We start from the raw sequence: 20,720 nt of genomic DNA on the forward strand, positions 1-20,720 counted from the left end.
TTCCAGAAAACAAAAACGGGGCATCTTTCGAAGGGTTTACCACGAAGCCGCAACGCTCGCGAAAAATTTTGTTTTTCGTTTCATTTTGGGCAAAAAAAGAGGAAAGAATCAAAAAAATTTGATTTTTACTGATAAAAAAAAAAGAAAATCAGAAGTTGTCGAGAAGAAGAAGTTCTCCCACTACGTGAGGACCAAAATAAATTTGACGTCTTCTGGTGCTTGTTTCTCCAGTTCAACAAAAATTCATTTCTTGTTTACACACGGGCCTTTCTTTTTAAAAAAAACATGTCTTCCCCCGTTCGTGGAAACCCTCAAAAGCCCTCGCAGGTCAAAAAAATGGGCTTTTTCAAATTGAGAAAAAACGGAGAAAGGGACAAAACCCAAAAAGAAGTAAACAACAAGGTTGGGTTTTACAGCTTTTTTGACGAACCTTCTTCCCCCCCTCTCTTTGGCCCAAGGGGACGGGTTTCGCCTTTTGTAAAAAAAAGGACTCAATTTCCTCTGAAATGGGTGTTTGTTATTGTTGTGTTTACAGAAAAACCAAAAAGGTGTCTTTTTGCCACTTTAGAAAAAAAAACTTGTTTTGAAAGACCAACAAGTTTTCCTGGTTGTTCGCAGTGTTTTGGTTTTTTTTGGGCTTGGTGGGAGGGGCTTATGTTTTCCCCACATGTTTGGGGCCCAGTTGGCATTGCTGTTCAAGGCGGGGGTCAAAAACTTCATAGCTTTTTGAAAAAATTCAACCTTTCGCCACTGGGGGTGTTTTTTTTAAAATTTACAATGTATTTTTCACTTTTTTTATTGGTTCTTTTTTCATTTTTAACTCATTTATTAAGGGGAAAAAAGAACCAGTCAGGGGGCATTTACTTTGAAAAATTGTTATTTAAAATCAAAAAAAAAAAACATTTAAAATCTCTGGCTTGTTTTTTTTTGATTTGTGGCGAAAAAAATTTACGGTCTTCTCTTTTTTAAATTTTAAATTTGTTTTACCTTTTTTTTGCAATCATTGTTTTTTTGCAATGAAAAAAAGGGAAAACTCTTCAGGGTAAAATTCCAAAAAAGGGTTTAACAAGTTATAGGCGCTCTCTCTCTTTAATCTTTTTCAGCCACTGAATGTCAAAAACTCTATTTCAATATAAAAAAAAAAACCCTAATAATTTTGGTAAAGTTGTTAATTTAGTAAAAGTTGGTCTTTTCATTGGATTGGGGTTAGGTTTTGTTGGCCCACCGGAAGAGGGCATTTTTTTTTTGAAATTGCCTTTTGTTTTTTCAAAAAAAAAAACATTTGTCACAAAATTTCTCCTTTCAGCCCATATATCACTTGGGCCCCTTTGATTCTTTTAAAAAAAAAAAAAATATAATTCAAAGAGGCTTGGTTATAAATTTTAAAAAAAAAAAAAAGAAAAAAACAAATTTATTGTTAAAAAAAAAAAAAACTGGCAATTAGTTGAACAGGTTAAAGCTTTTATCAAAACAAAAAACCTAAGACCAAAACTGATTTTCCTTATTATTAACCTTCTTAACAGTTTTTAAAAAATTTGCAGGGGCTCGACATCCACAAAAGGGGCTGCGCGGATTGGGCCCGGGTGGCCAAGTCTAGTATTTTTAGCTCGGGGCCAATGAAGACAAAAGGCGCGTCAACCTTTTCGGGGGCCTTTTTTTTGGGGGTGTTTTTTCTTTGTGTAATACGGGGGGTGTATCCTATTTTTTCCTTGTAATCATTTTTGGGGGCAAAAAGGGGCTCCGCGGAATTTTTTCCAGTAAGTGAAAGTTTTTTTGGACCCCCCGGGACAAAGTTTTTAAAAAAAAAAAAAACAAGAAAAGACTAAGAAACCCCCCAAATAAATCCTATGAACGGTGTGGTTAAGGGTTTTTTAGGGGGGTAGTTTTTTGAAAAGAGGGTGCAATTTAAAAAATTGGCTTTTTATCCGGTGTTTTTTTTGTTTTTTTGATATTTCTAAGAAAAAACGCTCTTTTGGAACAAAAAGGTTTGGTTGTGGGTTGTTTGTCCCCAGCCCCCTTCCGCCCAAAAAAAAAAAAAAAAAGAACCCGGGCTGCATTGTTGGGATTTTTTCAATTTTTTGGCCCAGGGGGGGAAAAAGGGCTTTTGGGGCCGCTTGGTCGGGGACTCGTCAAGGGGGGGGGCAAGGGGCCGCAAAGGCTGAACTCCTTTTTTCTTCTCTTCCCGTCAAGGGGGGATTTTTAAAAAAAGGACTGTTCCCCCCCCCAACCTCGCGGGGGCCGTTTTTTAGGGTTTCCCATTAAAATCGGGAATTTTTTCCAAAGGGATTTTCCCAAAAAAAAGGGCTTAGTTTTTTCTAGGGCTAATGGTGAGATTGGTGGAACCTACCGCCTGCGCTTATTTAAAAGAAAAGAAACCCCCAACCGTGGCGGGGGGGAACCTTTAAGAGAACCCACACTAAAAGGGGGGTGGCTCGGCTATTTTTTTTTTGGGGGCCAAAAAAAAAAAAAAAAAAAACCGGGGGTGTGTTTTGGGGGAGGGCCAAGCGCCAAGACAAAGAAGTTATTTAAGGGCCCGGGCCCAAGGCCCATTTAAAAATTTTTGCAAAACATTTTTTTTGGGTTTTTAACATTTTTTTTTTTTTTTTTTTTTTTTGGCCCTTTACCGGGGGGGAACCCCGAAGGGGGGCAAATTTTTTTAAAACCAGAAGAAACAAAAAAAAAGAAAGGAAATCCCGCAAAAACGGCCCAAAACCCCAATCAAAAGAAAACCCTCCCACCTCCCAACAGCCACAAATCTTCTTTTTCTCCAGACATTTAAAAAAAAAAAAGGGGTTGTTTAACGAACAATTTTAGGGGGGGAATGTTAAAAATCTTTTACTTTCTTGGGGGTCCGTTTCTGTTCCCAAATCTCCCCCTTTCCCTTCTTTTTTTCCCCTTTTCCTCCCTTTTTTTCACCCCCGTTTGTTTGTTTGTTGAAAAAAAGGAAAAAGAAGGATGGGGAACAAGGAAACAAAAGGGGGGTTTTAAGTTTAACCATTCTAAAATTGGGGTGTTTAAAACCCCCAACTTTAATGTTGGGAGGGGAAAAAAAGGGGGGATTTTGTTTTTGCTTGGTTTTGGGTGGGTTTTTGAATTGTGGGCGGTTGGGGGATCTGTTTTTTGGTTAAATTTTGGGGGCCGCTCGGTGAATGTCCGCGGGTTTCAAGGTAGGCATGTAAACAAAATCTGGCATATGGCTGCGCGCTATACTTTGTGGCCTCACCCGGTTGCATAGCCGACACTTATGCTGTTTAGGTCACGGTGTCTTTTAATAAGCGGTAGTCATATCATTAGCTAGAAGCATAGCTGATCCTGATCGATAGATGGACATAAACGCGAGTGAAGTCTAATCTGGACGGGAGAGAGAGATCAGCTGCTGCTGACGAGGTCGACACGCAGCTCTGCATGATCAACATGCAGCGTGCAGCGGTGAGCGGACAAAACACACACTTCAGGTTAGAATATCACACGTAGCTATTTTAATCACCTCTCAAACTACCTAAACTAGTTATAGATATGTTTAGTTTTACTGTCGGGTCACTCATTACTGGATCCGCGAGCTGCATGATACTGGTATAATAGATTGCCCGATCGGGCAACCAGCAGGTGAGGCTTCATGGCCCGAGCTAAATACTAGATGGCCCCGGGCCATCGGGCAGCCCTTGATGTCGAGCCCTGCATTAACTGTTAGAAGTTAATATAAGAAATCATTTGTCTAGGTTTTGATAAAAGTTTACCTCACTAATGCAGTTTTACATAAATTGTTTTAATTATAACCACCTCTTGAATTATATTTTTTTAAAGAATAGGGGCAGTGATATATGCTGAGAGAAATTTGACATGTTGAAAAACAAAGGCATCAGTGCTCTCTGGTGGACAAACTACATCATGAAGACACTTACTAATACATACCAAATATAGGTTTTTATATCTGAATAAGTACATCAGTGCTGAAAGATTAAACTATATTGTACCCTTTTGAATTACCCTAAGTCCTTTTATTGCAAACAATGATGAAGTAACATTAAAATAAAAAGAGAAGACCGTATTTCACATCAAAAAACAAGCCAGAGATATGTTGATTAAATACAATCAGTAATGCCCCTGATGTTCTTCCCTAAAATGAGTTATGAAAAGAACCATAAAAGTGAAAAAATACATGTAATTAAAAAAACACCCAGTGCGAAGGTGATTCAAGCTATGAGTGACCCTGACAGCATGCACTGGGCCCAACATGTGGACATAGCCCTCCACCAGCACCACACTGACAACCAGGACTGTGTCTCAACAGTTAAGTGCAAAAAGACACCTTTTGGTTGTAAACACACATACACACATTCAGGGATTGAGTCTTTTACAGGGAAACGTCTGGGCAAAGGAGGGGGGAGAAGTCGTCAGCTGTACCACTGTGTACTCTGGGTGTCCTCTCGTTTCAATTTGAAGCCATTTGACCTGCGAGGGCTGAGGTCACGAAGGGGGAGACATGTTTAAAGAAGGCCGTTAACAGAATGATGTGACTGGAGAACAGCACCAGACGTCATTATTGGTCTCACGTAGTGGAGACTCTTGACACTCTGATTTCTTTTATCAGTATTCAAATTTGATTCTCTTTTCAAATGACAGCAAATTGGAGCTGCCGCTGTGTAAATTGAAGATGCCCCGTTGAATCGGTGTTACGCTGCCACTGAAATTATCACACAGCACAGCACACTGCACAAAGTGTTACCATATATCAGAAATGAATAGAGGAACAATCCTCATCGATATCATCCAAAGCCCAGTGCCAGTCCTGGAGACCAAAGTCCTCCAATCTGAAAGGGAGGATTAGTTTTTGATGGCCTGCTCAGAAAAACTAGCATCAAGAAAAAGGATAACTATTCTTTCTAAGTGTTAGGTTTGCCTACTGTTCTCATTCAAAGAGATGTTTGGGTTGTGTAAGTTATGCTGAGTCACACAAGACTGAGCAGATGGGAGAAGCATCGTGTATACAGAGACCAAAGCTCCAACAACTCAATTCTAAAATGTTGATACAAAAATATGTTTATACTCCTCTAAAGAAAGGCTCCACTGCATTCATATAACTGTCCCTCCAAAACAAGTATAGACATATCCTCATTTCGTTTGTGATGACTGTGGGTGCACTAGAGTCGAGAACAATGAGCATCTTTAAAATACTTTATACTATTATAGTGTCTAACACAATTAGTCAGCAGGGAAAACCATTGGAACAACAGCTGCACCAGGGGAATTAGCTTCAGCGGTCATGAAGGGTGCGTTACCCTGCAATAACTTCTACGTGATTTTGGATTATGCCATGCGTTTCTTCAAAATCATTTTTACATTTTCTCTAATCCATCAACAAAGTTTGTGTGTTGATGTATGCATGTGTAATATGCTCATTTTCAGGTATATATTAGAATGTAGTGTCTCTACTGTGACGTGTCTCCATGCTTTAATGTTCAAAAAGCTCTTTATTGTTCTCATACTGCAGCACCTCTTTCCACCCTCTGTCTGAAACCAGAGCCCAGTCTGCTCTGATTGGATAGCTGGCTGGTTCTGTTTTGATTGGTCAACCGCTTAGAGATGTCCCGCTCATTAGCCTATAACGAACAATGTGTTTTAGAGCTAGCCAATAGAAGCGTGAGTGTTAGGGAACACAGAACCTACAGAACACACTACAGGAGAGGGGAGACTGTGACCACTCCCCGTTCATCTGTTTGCATAAGCAAAGAAAGCATTAACACAAACTCTAACCTGTATACAGATAGTCCATTTCAAGAATGTCCTTTTCCAATGGCGTATAGTCAAACCCAGAACCTATTCCATGCCTCCTGCATATACCAACACTTAATACAAACTAGAATGTTGATTACTGAAATACTTGTTTCTCTCTAAAAGCTGGTCCATGAAGCTCAAAGCGACATGCCCTCTGGTGCTGTGCTACCTGCTCTTGCTGATGGGGAGCTGTCGGCTGGGCCTCCTCATGGACTGGCTGGGCTGGACCTTCATGGAGGCGCGTGGCGAGGAGCGTGCAAACTGCTCAGGTGGGGGGGGCTTCTTGGGAATCTTCTTGACCAGTCGGCTCACCCACTTCTGCTGCTCCTCCTGCGTCAGGGCCAGCAGCAGCAGGTTCTTGGCTGAGGACACGTCGTAGTGCACTGGAGGGGGAGAGAAGAGTGCTTTTCAGTTAGTAGGGCTGCTGGGCTTTTTGTCCTCGTTTTCTCATGTTGGACTTCAGATTCAACGAATACAACGAGATGCAGTTTACATCCAAACAGAAAGTGTAAAGAGTAGTAACGTGCATTAGTTTCCTTATGATGTACTTAGTTTTATATGCAGGATTAGGATCTGGGAAATATGGCGTGAATTAAATATGACCACTGCTACATACCTAGATATCAATATATTTACACAATGACAATTTTGATAATAAATGATCAGTAATGGTTATATAATGACTGGATGGAGAAAATAAGAATATCAAAGTGTAGAAAGATCTCAAAAATACACTTTACTGTAACCAGGAGAAGATAACAATGATGCAATATTACAACATACAAAATCTAAGGTATCTGGTCTCGTATCAAGATAGCGATACAATATTGATATATTTCCCAGCCATACTTACTTGTTTAACGATGTCAACAACTTTTAAAGAACAGTTTTATTACATGTAAAATGTTCAACAGAGTTTGTGGAAGTAACAACACTGGTTTTAATTCAAATGTATTCTTTGTTTGTATATCTTAGAGTTGCACTTAACCTGCACCAACAGCTGTTATACGATAGATGTGTGGTCCTACCTTTGCACGGAGCGATGATCTCCTCCTTCTTGTCCATGTGGTCTTTGTGGCACTTGATGTGGCAGCGCCGGCACTCCAGGGCGGGGGGGGGTTTGAACATGTTCCACAGCGGCTTGGTGCACGCCTCACAGTTGGTGGGGAAGTGGTAGAGGGTGGGGATGAACTCGTGGCCCTTGTGGCAGATGTAGCTGGACTTCTCTCCGCTGGGCAGCGGGTCCTCGGCCTCCTTTTTGCTCTCGCCCTCATTGGCATAAAGAATCTGGAAAGATGAATGGGAATACTCAGAATGTTTGACATATTTGATTCTTTCAGCACAAAGAAAAAAGAAATCCGTAGATCACAGACCTGGAATATCCTCGGGATCTCTTTGGCGTCAGCACGGTACACGTCTGTTTGAGTGACAGGCCTCACATGGAAGAGTTTGCTGTGTGAAGAAAGAGTGTTTCATAATTCAAAATCTGAATACTTTATTGATCCGGGGGGCAAATTGAGTTTGGTGACAGCTGCTCCATTTAAGAATATAGTCAAATAAATAATTGTTGTTTCTTTTGCCAACGAGTGTGGATGCAGTATTATGTGATTATACCCGTTTTATTTATTATCAACTGCCTGTCAACACTTTTTAAAATGTATTATATGTTTAATATACATTTTTAAGTTTTTTGTATAATTATTTTTCAAAGGAAAAAAAGAAAAAACTGCACAATGTACTACAATATATAAAAACAATAAATAATAAAAAACGTGTACAATATTTACCGTGGTGAAAACCAGATTATTGCTCAAAATATACAGTTATAATCCTAATATTTGTATTTACTTATCTTCATATTTTCATATATACACTTTAAATAAGCCAATTCTTTAGAAGTAATGCACAGTTGAATAATATATAAATAAAACACAAAATGTTTTATAGCTTTTAGCTGCAATGAAATGTCAGCTGCACCTCAATGCAACACTAAATGGAAGCACTTTGCTCTCATCACAGTGTAACGTGTGACACTCACTCTATATCCAGCACCATGTAGGGGATGGAGTGCTCCTTGTCCAGCTCGTTGTTGTAGAAGAGGATCTTCTTGCTGCTCACGACGACATACTGCAGCAGAAGGAGAGAACACACATTGGGAAGGTTGTGTTAAACCATGGAGAACTTGTTAGGATGCATCAGAGTGATGTAGGTTATGTGAGCAGCTGCATACCTTCCTCTCCCAGCCAAACTTCTTGGTGTTGTTCCTCACAGGGAGGGAGAGCCAGCCCTCCAGCCTCGTTTCTGAGAGAGGAGGAGAGATGTGTGTGAGCACAGTGATCATCTGTCTGTTTCAGAAAGGCCATTAAATATGGATCGAGGTAGTAGAATATTTTGTTAGTTGAAAACTCAATGATTATATCTATCTTTTTTCAATGTATTAGATTTCTAGACTCTGTTCTGGAGTCATTTGAATCCACGAGTCTGAAACAATTCCACACAGCAAACAGTAGTTTTACACATTTGTCCATATAACAACAGGAGGAGCCTAATATGCATGTTCAACTGTGCAGAAACACCAGCTGAGTTTGAATGTAGATTTAAAATGTAAATGCCATTCGAACTAAAGGAATATTGTAACTATTCAGTACAGCCCTCAAATGAACATGAAGTTGGATAGGAGCCACAGTTACACTCCCCAGTCTCAGAGCTCTCACCTCCGTACGCATCATCGGTATCAAAGTCCGGCCCGCTGCAGACGCTGGCCGAGTCCATGGACTGAACACTGAGCGTCTGCATGAGGTTCCTCAGCTGCTCGATGTCGCTGTCTTTACTGTCCAGAGCCATCTGCAGCTCGATACGCATCTGACTCTCCTCTGACAGTTGCTGCGCATGAAGAACAGAAGGAACAGTCAAAGATACAGAAGGAGGAGAAGAAACACAGTAGACACGCTGCTCTAGTCTATAGAAAGCTTATTATCCTACACAGTTGGACAGTTGCCTAAAATGACATTATTAATGATAAGTGATTATTCTCAGAGGTCAGAACAGAGGGAAACTGACCGCCTGCATCTCGTTGATCTCCCTCTGGTACTTGATGATGCTGCTGTTGAGTTTTTCCTTCTCCGACCTCAGCTCCAGCTGCAGCTTCCTGTTCTCCTTCTCCTTCCTCTTCAAGTCTGTGTCATTACCACGGCGACTGCCTCCGCCACGGTCCTTCCTGTTCATGATCTCTGCCAGCTTATTGACGGCCTGTAGGAGGACACGAGTAAAACAGTTCAAGCTTAAGCCTGTTTTCAGAGTTGTACAGACATTTTGTGACGTCTCTTTCCATTTTTAATCAAAACCCCTCAAGCTGACGTCTAAGTGTATAACAAGAAATGAGCCATGTTCATGGAGAAACAAAGTTTGAAACAGTGTTACCTGAGTTTTCAGCGTCTTCTCTGACTGCAGCTGCTTCTCAAAGGCCTGCTTCATCTGGCTGATCTGCTGCTCCCAATCCTTCGACTTCTCTGATTCTGAAAGATGAAAAAACTAAGTAACGTTATCCCTGACAATATATTGCTTTTAATACAAATTAAGTTTGGTGCAAAACGTTTTATTGACCTTCTATTGCCTCGCTCAGCTTGTTGTTCAGCTCCTCCTTCTCATTGGCTAGGTTGGCGACATCACTGGTCAGAGTCCGGTTGGCTTCCTCCAGCTGCACCGGGCGGGGAAATATTGTCATATTCACTACGTATTTGTGTTTTAAAGGGCTAGCTTGGAAGTTTCACAATAAGACAATAAAACATATCAATCAAGGACCAGCATCTCACGTGTTAAGGAGCGTTAAATTCATGTTTTTGTCAGTAGAGTCTAGTGGCTTTGAAGTGAGCATAACTAAAACATGTACAACTTGTATAAACCAATAACCATTTTTGGCAGAAGGTTTTATCATATTCTTGTTATAACTTGTTTATTGATTGCCAGTGCATTCCCTTAAAATTACAAGCTTTGGTTAAACTGACCCTATTTTAAAATGTGCTGGATTTGAACTTGATTGTGATACTTCAGTAACAAGGTGAGCTATACACATTGCCTACTGTGATAAACAACTGCTTTTCATTCAACTGTGGGTGGATGCAACTCACAGAATTGATGGTGATGTCCTTGTCTGAGAGCTCCTGGCGATGGCGGGCCATCATCTCCTTCAGCTCCAGCTCCTTCATGATCTTCTCCTTCTCCAGGTCCGAGTACTGCTCCTCAGCGATGGAGCGCGCAAGCTGCTCCGAGTCCGCCTTCGTCAGGGTGATCTCCAGCTGAGCAGCCAACGAATCCCTGAAAGACATTTTCAAAAACAAACTAATGAGAGGCTGAACAAGTGAATCCCAAACCCAAAAATCAACATTTATATTAACTGATGGCTTCTTCCTCATTTGGTTTCAAAAAAGCTGATGAGGTTTTGTCATGAACTTTTAAAGTGTATAAAAAAGAAACATCTTTATTTTGTACCTCTCCTCCTGTAGCTCCTGCAGAGACTGCTGCACGTCTTTGTAGAGTTTGTTCCTCTCCTCACAATCCTCCTTTAGTTCCCGAACCTGGGTCTTATACAGGGTCTGGAAAATACACACACACAGATACACACGATGTGATGCAACCCCTTGTGTCTGAGCACATTATGAATACAGCAGTCTACTACTGTGCTTTGCCACAGGGAGCACTAGAGAAGCAATACAACGTTTTATAAAAGCCTTTCCTAAGTAATAATGAGAATAAAGTATATTCTACGGAAACCCTGAGAGGCGAGAGAGAAAACAATTAAGTATTTGTTGTTGTAATACACATGTTGGCCACAAAAGGCAGAAGTTCCCCCATTAAAACCGTTTCAATCAAAAAATCGTCATAGCAAATAATTTGTTTCACTTGTCCTTAAATCATAATCAAAGGAGAAAACGATTTAGAGTTTAATAAAACAGATACGTGCTTTAATATGCAATGCAATTGTGCTCATGTATTTGTAACCGTGCTCACGTGTTTTTGACTTTGATCATGTGAGGGACTGCAGATAAAAATGAGCCTGTATGGATCAATCTGGCACAGTTACATGATGGACTCAAGTTCTTGTTTAATGCAGGATATAAATAACCAGAACGTTTTTTTCTCTCATGGGCCTCTGATGGCTTCCATATAAAAAACTATGAGCCATAAAATGAAAAATATAATCAAGGAAAACATGTAATTTGGGTTCTATAAAGCATGATATTCATATGTAGTACATATAGGAAGAAATCCTTAGCTATTTAATACAAACAGCAGCATGCATTAGCTAGTGAAATAAGGCGATGGTGCTATGGTTGAAGGCTACAGCCCACACACGCTGCATGCAAGACGCAGAACATTATGTGTTGCACTTAGTCCTTTCACATCCACATGATTCATCACACAGCAGAATAAAGACTCACAGAGAAATACTGCTCGGCTTCCAACTGGTCCTGTAACTCCTTCATTTGCCCGTCTGTGTCCTGTCTTTCTCTGCCGTCACAAAAAGAAGAACATTACTCATCATCCTCAAATATGAATCTTTGAGTATGAATGCTTGAAAGGAGACAGAGAGAAAAGTGAACGGACTTGCGCAGCTCCTGGTTCTGTTTCTCCAGGCTGCGTTTGATGTCCAGCAGGTGGTTCATTTCCTGCTTGAGCTGCTTCTCGGAGGATCGCAGAGAGTTCAGCTGCTGGTTCTGAGCCTTCAGGTCATTCTGGGTCAGGCTCCGCTTCTGGGTCTCCTGCTCGATCTTCAGCGTCAGGTTCTTCACCTGAGAGAATGGAGAAAACACAAAGGGAATGAGAGGATATTAGTTAGATCTCTGTACTTCCTGTTTTCCATCAACTAAATAAGCTGCCAGACTTGTTTCCTAGGCGTTGTTTCATATCGAAACACAAACTGCAGAGGATACAAACAGTCCCTCACCTCCTCAGTGAGCCGGTCCTTGTGTCTGCGCAGCTCGTCCAGCTTCTGCAGAGCCTGCTTGTAGTCACAGTCCATCATGCTGCTGTGCTTCTCCAGATCCAGGATCCGGTTCTCCAGACGAATCTTAGCCGCTCGCTCCTCCGCCAGCTTCTGCTCCATCTCTGTTTGATCATATCAATATGTTATCCACAAGTTAAAGTCATGTTAAAGAATCACTTTTGTATTTTTCGCCCTGGAACCTTTCCCCCCATTATTCTAGGTTTCAAATGGGACCATTTGTGTCTGAGAACATTAAAAGAGATATCAAGTGTTTCTTTACCTTTCGCCCGGTCTGACTTTTGTTGTAATATAGTTACATTAACAAAGTCTTGTTCTGACATCATGGGTCGTATCAACATTGACATATTTAGCTAATTATTTAGCCATGTCATTGAAAAGTCTTTTAGACCACACTAAGCTTCAGTCTCTATACCAGGACACAACAACAACAAAAACATCACTTTTAGTGGATGTGCAGCAAACTGGACCGATATCAAATGCTGTTGCTCCAAACTATCACTTAGAGATACGATCATGTTAAATGACCCTGAACAAAGAAAAACCTTAAGTCAATATTACTGAGTATGTAAATTGTTATACAATTATAATATATATACTATTTTAAGAAATGGACATTGTATGTACGTAAAGCGCTTTGAGCATTTGGAAAAGCGCTCAAATACATGCAATGAATTATTATTATTAATGATTAATTGATTATCATGTGACTCGAAGCAATGTATTCAGGGAAGAAGGAGTCGTCAGACGTGTCCACTATGGATGTTAAGATTCACCGATTCGCATCGGTGCACCGGCATAAACATTCAAGATGCGAGTGCACCGGTTGAAAGAGTGCTCATCGGCTACAGTTTGGGTTGAACTCGCGATGCATCGATTGTAGCGTCTTTGCATTGGTAAAAAAACGATTCATTCATATAATATCCCCTCATCCTGTCAGGACTCAGCAGAGACGATCTTTGATCTTTGCTTCGCACTACGGAGGCTGAGAGTCTCAGTTATCAACACACATGGAAGTTGAGGAGAAAGAGAAACACAGCGCACCGAAAAATAACTACAAATCAAACGTTTGGCAACACTTCGGATTTTTCAAGAAAAACGGTCAACTTGAAAAATCGCTCACAAATTGTAAACGATGCCGAGCCGCTTTAAAGTACACAAGTAGTACGAGGAACTAGCGACGCACATAAAGAGGTGACATGGGGTCTGCGGCTGAAAAGAGAAACCTGAAAGTTAGACTATGAGTTAAATCACTCAGTAAGGTATTCTGTCAGAGAGAGTGGTGTTTAGTTTACAGCAGCCTGTGACTGCCAATAACAGTTGAAATGTCTTCCTTACTGTAAGCAGTTATGAAATACCTGTTTGTGAAAAGTTATTTGTATTCTTTATTGTTCATATAGAAACCACTGCTTTCTGCTCACTGGTGAGTTAGCCTATGAATGAGTGTTAAGCACATCAGGCTGGCAGCTGTATGGGCATTGCACTATGGTAGCTGTTATCTGCACATTGTTAATCATGGGCAATGCATCCTTAAATTGTTTAACTGTGAGGTGTTATACAATTGTACTGTAAAAAAGAAACAGCATGATGGAATGTGCAGTAGTAGTAGAGAGAACCAAATATGTAAAGCACTTTTTTGTTGATTTATGATTTGCTAAATATAAGGAATAAAACAAAATCCTCTGTCGTGCCATATTGAAATATCATTATTTTTGCATCGTATCGCCCGAATCGCATAATGTTAAATCAAATCGTACTGAACTGTATCGCACCAGGGGTGTATCGTATCATATTGCATGGTGCTTCAAATGTATCGTTAATGTATCGTATCGTTGGCAACGTATGGAAATGCGCATTGCATCGGCCTCAGTGTCCACAGGTGCCAAATGACTTCACTAATGTTAAATTAATTGATTATCCTTTAAAAGACCTTCTGTGTGATTGACCAAACTAGGATCATCAGAGAATGGAGGTCAACAATGATGTCGGGAGAGGGCCCTTACCCTTCATGGACTCTGACTTGGCGCCCTCGATGGTCACTTTGATCTTGCTCTTGTCTGCCAGCATGGCCCTGGTGGTCTTATGAGAGGCCTCCTCCTGCTCCAGCTCCTGCTGCAGCACCTTCAGCTGGTAGGTCAGATCGATCTCCTTGTTAGACTTCTCCTGCGCAAAGAACACGGAAAAAAGAGACGTTGTGATCATCCAAATGAGCAAAACTCAGGTAAGAGCCACACATTGGATAGCATAATAATGCCAACATCCCCATAAGCTTAACTTCAGACTTCTGGAAGCAAAGTAAAGCTCAGATAATGAGCCCTAAATGAATGTCATCTGAAATCTTTACCAAATAACGAAAGCACTGAATGATTAAAGTAAATTATGCCCTTTTGATAATCAAGGCAACCAAACAAACATCAGCAGCTGATCCATGTAAACACTTACAATGCTAAACATGGCGGCGATTAAGTAAGGTTATCAGAAACCTTTTTAGAAAGGTCAGTTGTACAATAATGTCTAAAGAATAAGGCTTTAAAACAGTCTAATAAATCAGCCTGTGGATTATCTATTGACCTCTGTTGTGATACTGCAGCAAACTAAGAAGGCAGGGGAACGAGCCAACACACTGCTTTAATTAATGATGTCAATGTTTTAGATAAAGAAATCAACCCTGAGGTATTCATACAACATTCATTAACCCTGCCAGGTTGTAAATACAAAAAAGTTCAAAATAAAGTCCATATAAGGTAAATACAAGCAGGCTTTTCTGGTTTACCTTCTCCAGGTCGGTGTGTTTCTCCTGAAGCTGTCTCTTCTCAGCCTCAGTTTTGGACAGAGTTTGTCTCTGCTGACGGGCCTCCTCCTCGAGGCAGGAGATACGTGCTGCAGGACAAAAACAAGAGTCCTTAGATCAGTTAAAGTATTAGAATAATACCTCCAACTAGGGATGGGTATCGCTAAGGTTTTAACGGTACTACTACTTTTATCGATACCGCTTATCGGTCCGGTCTTTTAACGGTACTCTTATCGGTTCTTTTGGAGAGAAAAATAAGGTAAACTAACTAAACAAATTGTGAACAAAACTAAAATTGTTTTTTATTTAAATAAAATAAATAATATTTCACATCAAAGGAAACAACAGTGTTTAAACAAATGGTATTAAATAATGTGATGACAGAATAGCTGAAACTTTAACAAAAGAAATAACTCAGTTACCTCTAATCATTAACCCATGTTTGTATAATTGAGTTAACTCCGTGTGTTGCTGCTAGCATACACAACACCTGACGTGGAAACGTTACTCGTGGATGGGGCTACAGAGCTACTAGAAAGACAGTCGAACCCGGTGCATTCCTCCGTCTGAATGTGGAGCACTTTTGATAAATGTTTAGACAAATTGCTCGTGTTACCGCCCTTACATGCTAAACTCTTATTGTCCACATCGAGGCGGGTAAAGTTTAACCACACCTCGGAGCGCGTTCTCTCCGCCATCTCCGCAGTGTGTGTGTGTTGCAGCATGTAGCAGCTGCGTGTGTGTAAAATGCCCCGCCCCCTCGCAAGCAGGCGGGGGAGAGAGATTGAAAATACAAAAAATAATCATAGATGCATTTTGCAGTCTTTTTGCGTATTAGAAACGGAGTTGGCGACACTAAAACTGCAATATAATGTTTGTGTAGCAATAAAACATGACATATATTCTTTACATGTCTCCAGTACCGATAAAAAGACCGATAACTTCGGAGCTTAACGGTACCACGGTCTTTAATAATTCAGCCCCGGGGCCCGTTTAATACCGGGGCTCGGTACCCATCCCTACCTCCAACACATGCACAGAACCTACAACAAACTTAACACTTTTTCTGAATTCACCATATAATGATCACTCCCAGCAAGACACATATGGGCTTATGATTTATCGTCCAGCCAGACTTGAACCTTTTAGAAAATGTACGGCAATACAAAGTGAATATAGCATTGTTAGTTCTGGAAAGGTATATATAACCTTCCCCCTGGATATTCCCATAATATCCGTGCCATTGAGAAACATTATGATGCTTTTAAGGTCTTCATTTGTGATGGACGATTATTCAATTCACTTCTTCTATCAATTGACATATTATGAAATGATGATTTGGGTTCTTTGAACACCACTTACTTTATCACATATTGAATATACTGTATATTGTCTGTGTTTATACAAAGAATATACAGTACGGTATATATGTTCTTGTCTACACAAATGCTCAATCGTCAAACAATCACTGTTGATACTTCCATATGGACAGAACTGCAGCTGTGCAATGCTTTTGTCCCTGTGCTGAAATGTGTACTACAATAAAGTTTTAGATAAAGATCAAGTTTGGCTCATTTAATCATATCAATGGTATTATAAAGGGCTGGTCAGCTTTGAGTCTGCGTTTATCATTTAATTATAAAATAATTGGGTTTAAAATGATTTCATATGCTGCAAAAAGCATTTTATGTTGATGTATAATTCATTTAGGCTAACAGGTGGTGTGCACTCAGTTAAATGAAGTTCATATCTGGATAACATGCAGACTGATTGGTTAGCTGGCGGGCACTGTTACAGTATGATGGAGAGCTAGCCAATAGAAGCACAGAGGTAAAATAATTATGTCACTTCGTTATGGAAGTAAACAAAAGAGTCCAAACAAAGCGTTTCCAATGTTTGTTCATACATACACAATTGCCTGATATTCAAAGTTATTGTCTTAAGGCAATCTTTAGAATTTGAATATTAACATGATTCAAATGAATGCCTATTCTCCAACATGCTGATTCATTGGGGGAAAGCACTTAATCTCAGATTCAATAACATTGTTCTACATTGTTTCATGTGTAACGTCTGGTCACTGCATCCCAACAACTGCACTTTGACCAAACAGAAAGTGAACTGAGGCGTTTCCTTGGTGGAACAAACGGATGCTGAGCAGGAACCTGGGTGTGTGAACGGCACTGGGTTTGAGTATGACCTCACCTCAATTACAGCAATCAGATAAAGCTTTTACATGACAGTCTCAATGGCCCCAGAAGTACCTTAATCAGATTATGGTTAAATGATTAGCCTCTGTTAAAACACTCCCTCGTACAGTTACTTAAATTCACATTTGCTACTGCTGACCAGCTGCAATGGAGACACTGTCTGTTGTTATTCAAGGACAGTAAGAAGGGAGTAGGACATGCTCTCTATACAGAGATGTGTTTAACCAGTGTGGCTTAAGCCTTGTATCTGGAAATATCAGATGCATTTGTACACACAAATTGATTGTGTTGTTTGTTGAATGGATGCAAACCCTTTTTTTAAATACTATTTTTTGCCTTCTATGTCTGTCTGTGTTCATCTGCCACGTGAGCTGCTGAGACACCACTTTTATCCAAGGTGTGTAATAACATTTCTACTTCATAAAAACAAAGGTAACTATGCGCTTTAGGCAGAATTCTATATTCAAGATTATTAACATCTTTTGATCTTAAGGTCCACGAGCCTCTCCACAGACACATGTAGCCTGGCAGAGGAGAAACAGGTGAAGTGATGGACATGTTGTTGTCAAACAGGCTCGGTCGTAAACAACTGAGGATTCAGTTTTTTTAGCTAAGCTAGACAAGAAAATACTAATAAAACAGATCAGAGACGCTGGTTGTTGGCTTGGAGGGATTCCATGTTGCCCCAGTGCATTTTTGTGGAGCAAGCACTGTGCCAGACTTGCTTTAAAGAAAATAGTTTTATAAATGTGATGGTACTTGTCAGCAGATGGTTATTTCGCTTTAATGAAAACTCTACTCCTGGCCTTTGGCATGATGCTATTCACCACTGAGAAGGAAATAACGGGAGTAATGACAAGCTCTAAAAGTGACGTATTTTGCCATGTGGTGGATCTGATTTATGCCCATGTAAAGAGTGTTTCATAAGAATTTACAAAAATATTTGGAAGAGAATCTGATGAATACATCTTTGAAGTGTTAAAATGTAATATTTAGGAATGAAATTTGGTTTGGTTGTTGAAGCCCCCAAATCTATAAATAGAGATATTTCTGGCTCAGTTGAGCGGTCGTCCATTTGTAAAGTAGGCGGTTTGGACCACACGTCAATGGGCAAGATATTTAACCCCAAATTGCTCCTGATGTCACTTGTATCTGTGAAAGTGCTTTGAAGGGTCTCTAAAACTGGAAAAGTGCTATATGTATATATATATACACATCAGTGGCGAACCGTCAGGGCCTTCAAGGTATTCAGGGAAAACCAGGGATGTAACGATACCAAAAACTCACGGTACGATAATATCGCGATAACAAGTCCACGGTACGGTATGTATCGCGATATTGAATAATAAAGAGAAACATTTTTTAAAAAGAAAATGTTTGAATTTCTTTTGGAAATTTAAAAATGTTTTACTTGGAAAAATGTTCTTTATTCAATAATAAATCTGATTTGTACAGCATTTTAGTAGGATAGCAGTATTTTAAAGTGTCAAAAACAAAGTGACAGTGACAGACTGGAATAAGAAAACCAGTGTTTTTGTACCTACTAGTACTACCAAACAAAGTAGGAATTTTCTTTGTGCCACTGCACCTCACAAATAAACAAGGACATTTAATAATCAGACCACGCAATAAAATAAATCAAGTTTCACTTTAGTTTTTCAAGTAACTCAACTCAAACTCACTAAGTCACTCACTCAGCATCATCAGACAGTTTTTTAGGAATATTAGCATGTCCACATTTCCAGGTAGAAGCTGGGATGTTTGGGCGTTTACAATATCCCCTGCTGCGGAAAAAACTCTCTCGCTTGGTACAGATGTTGCTGGGACAGTAACCAGTTAACCGAATATTTTTTGTTAACAATGGCAACAACAATTTTCCAAGAAGGGGAGGCTTATTGACAGGGCGAGATATAAATATACTGTTGGTACTTGTCAATGTCTCTAGGTATGTAAATGTAGCCCTGTAAATACAATGTCCTTTTGTGTTATCTGTTGTTTTATGTTCATGTTGTAACCTACTTGCCAAACATGCTGCCATGTTGGACAGGTCTCCCTTGAAAAAGAGATCGATGATCTCAATGGGACCACTAGTTTTTTTTTTTTTTTATCGCGGTAGATTTTGTCAGTCTCACGACGGTATTGGGACGTTTATTTATCGCGATACCGCGATATTCGGTATATCGTTACATCCCTAGAGAATACCCTGGAACACAAAAAATCGATTTAATTATATAAATAAAATGTAAATAAAACGAATAAATGAGAATCGTATCTGTGTTGTTGATCTGTAATATTACAGTGTTACGTTGATTTGTTTGTCCTTCTCGGACCATGCACTACGCATTTCAGTGGTTTTGTGTTAGAAAAGAAAGCAACCCATCAGATCTTGTTCTGGGTGGAATATCCTTCAACCAAGGTATTCTACATCCTTGATTGAATGCCCCGGCCGTTGCACTGAATGAGAGCGTACGTTTGGACTGACAGTTTGATCAACCAATCATATGTTGATTTGTAGCCAATGGGCGTATTCTTTCAGTTTCCCTCGGTTCCAGGGTACTCTAGAAGGCCCGCTAGTTAACTGGCTCGAGACAGAGGATCTAGATCAGGGGTGTCAAACTCATTTTCACAAAGGGCCACTCTGGGAAATTGGAATCACATTAAGGGCCGGACATATGCTTTACTGACATGCCTTTTTTATTCAATAAACAACATAAAAACATATCTTTCAATGTATTGTTGTATGTACTATATAGCCTTCCCATATATATTTAAACACATTGCTTGGCCAATACATTGAAAGATATGTTTTTATGTTGTTTATTGAATAAAAAAGGCANCGGAGGCAGGCAGGAGCCCGGTTTCGGCCGGACAGGAACCGGAGCCAGTGGGACAAGGCTTCGGCAGGACCAGGATCCCCACGGAGAGGACCAGAGTTGCAGGACCCCGGGAAACAGGTGACGGCGGGCACGTCCAACGGAACCAAGACATGGGATTGGCAGGACTCTCAGCGGGTCCCTCCAACGGACAGAGACATAGGGTTGGCAGGACCCCGGCAGAAGAGTAGGTCGACGGGACCCCCAAAGGGGCAAGGACCCATGGAGCTGGCAGGAACCCCAGCCGGAACCTCCAAAGGCACAGGACATTAGGGATTGGCAGGACCCCGGCAGAATATTGTCGGCGGGACCCCCAACGGGACAGGACATGGAGCTGGCGAAAACCCCAGCGGAACCTCCAAAGGCACAGACATAGGTTGGCAGGACCCGGCAGAAGAGGTGTCGGCGGCGGACCTCCCAACTGGGAAGAGCGACTATGGGTGCAGGACACACAGGGTGGCAGAACGCCCCGGCAGAAGAGTAGTCGGGCGGACCCCCAACGGGACAGGACCGTTGTATTTGTTGTCTATTGACTCCCTATATGTGAACCTCCAACGGCACAGGACATTTAGTTGCTAGGACCCTCGGCAGAATGTTATGTTTTTCCGCCAGGCCTCCAACGGCACAGGACACATGTGTTGGGCAGTTCTCTCCCGTGAAAGGAGGGCAGTCGTTGTTTTTTTTTTCTTGTGTATCTCTATCCCAACGGGACAAGGACATGAGTTGGCATCGGCTGGAACCAGCAGAGGACGAGGTGCTGGAGTCGGCCGGTACGCCGACAGGACTCGGGAGCTGGCATCGGCTGGAGGAGCACGCAGGAGACGATGGTGGCTGGGGAGTCGGCCGGTACGCTCGACAGGCTCGGGGCTGGGCGTCGGCTGGAGAGCCCAGTTCCTGTAGCGAACGGGCAGTCGGGAACCATGGCTACTGGGGCGCCAGGACTGGGGCCTGAACCATGGCTGCTGGGGCCGGAACCAGTGCTGGAACCATGGTTGCTGGAGCCAGGACTGGGCTGGAACCAACATGGTTGCTTGGCGCGCAGGACTGGGGCTGGAAACATGGTTGCTGGG

General features: G+C 41.1%; 1 protein-coding gene across 1 annotated transcript; it reads right to left on the reverse strand.

Moving 5' to 3' along the window:
- Positions 1–4,204: 4,204 nt before the first annotated feature.
- On the reverse strand, positions 4,205–15,584 carry rock2a (rho-associated, coiled-coil containing protein kinase 2a). The gene is made up of 18 exons (XM_010787752.1): positions 15,581–15,584; positions 14,550–14,656; positions 13,780–13,939; positions 11,720–11,880; positions 11,380–11,564; positions 11,214–11,283; positions 10,264–10,367; positions 9,903–10,089; positions 9,379–9,472; positions 9,196–9,290; positions 8,836–9,024; positions 8,490–8,658; positions 8,006–8,076; positions 7,814–7,902; positions 7,149–7,227; positions 6,804–7,062; positions 5,945–6,158; positions 4,205–4,461 (listed from the first exon to the last, which is right to left on the reverse strand). Exons 1-18 carry the CDS (start codon positions 15,582–15,584, stop codon positions 4,395–4,397), a joined length of 2,304 nt encoding a protein of 767 aa, XP_010786054.1. The 3' UTR covers positions 4,205–4,394.
- Positions 15,585–20,720: the final 5,136 nt, after the last annotated feature.

This window comes from Notothenia coriiceps, unplaced genomic scaffold, assembly GCF_000735185.1.
Source record: "Notothenia coriiceps isolate Sejong01 unplaced genomic scaffold, NC01 NC01_scaffold00031140, whole genome shotgun sequence".
In the NCBI taxonomy this organism is placed as follows: Eukaryota; Metazoa; Chordata; class Actinopteri; order Perciformes; family Nototheniidae; genus Notothenia; species Notothenia coriiceps.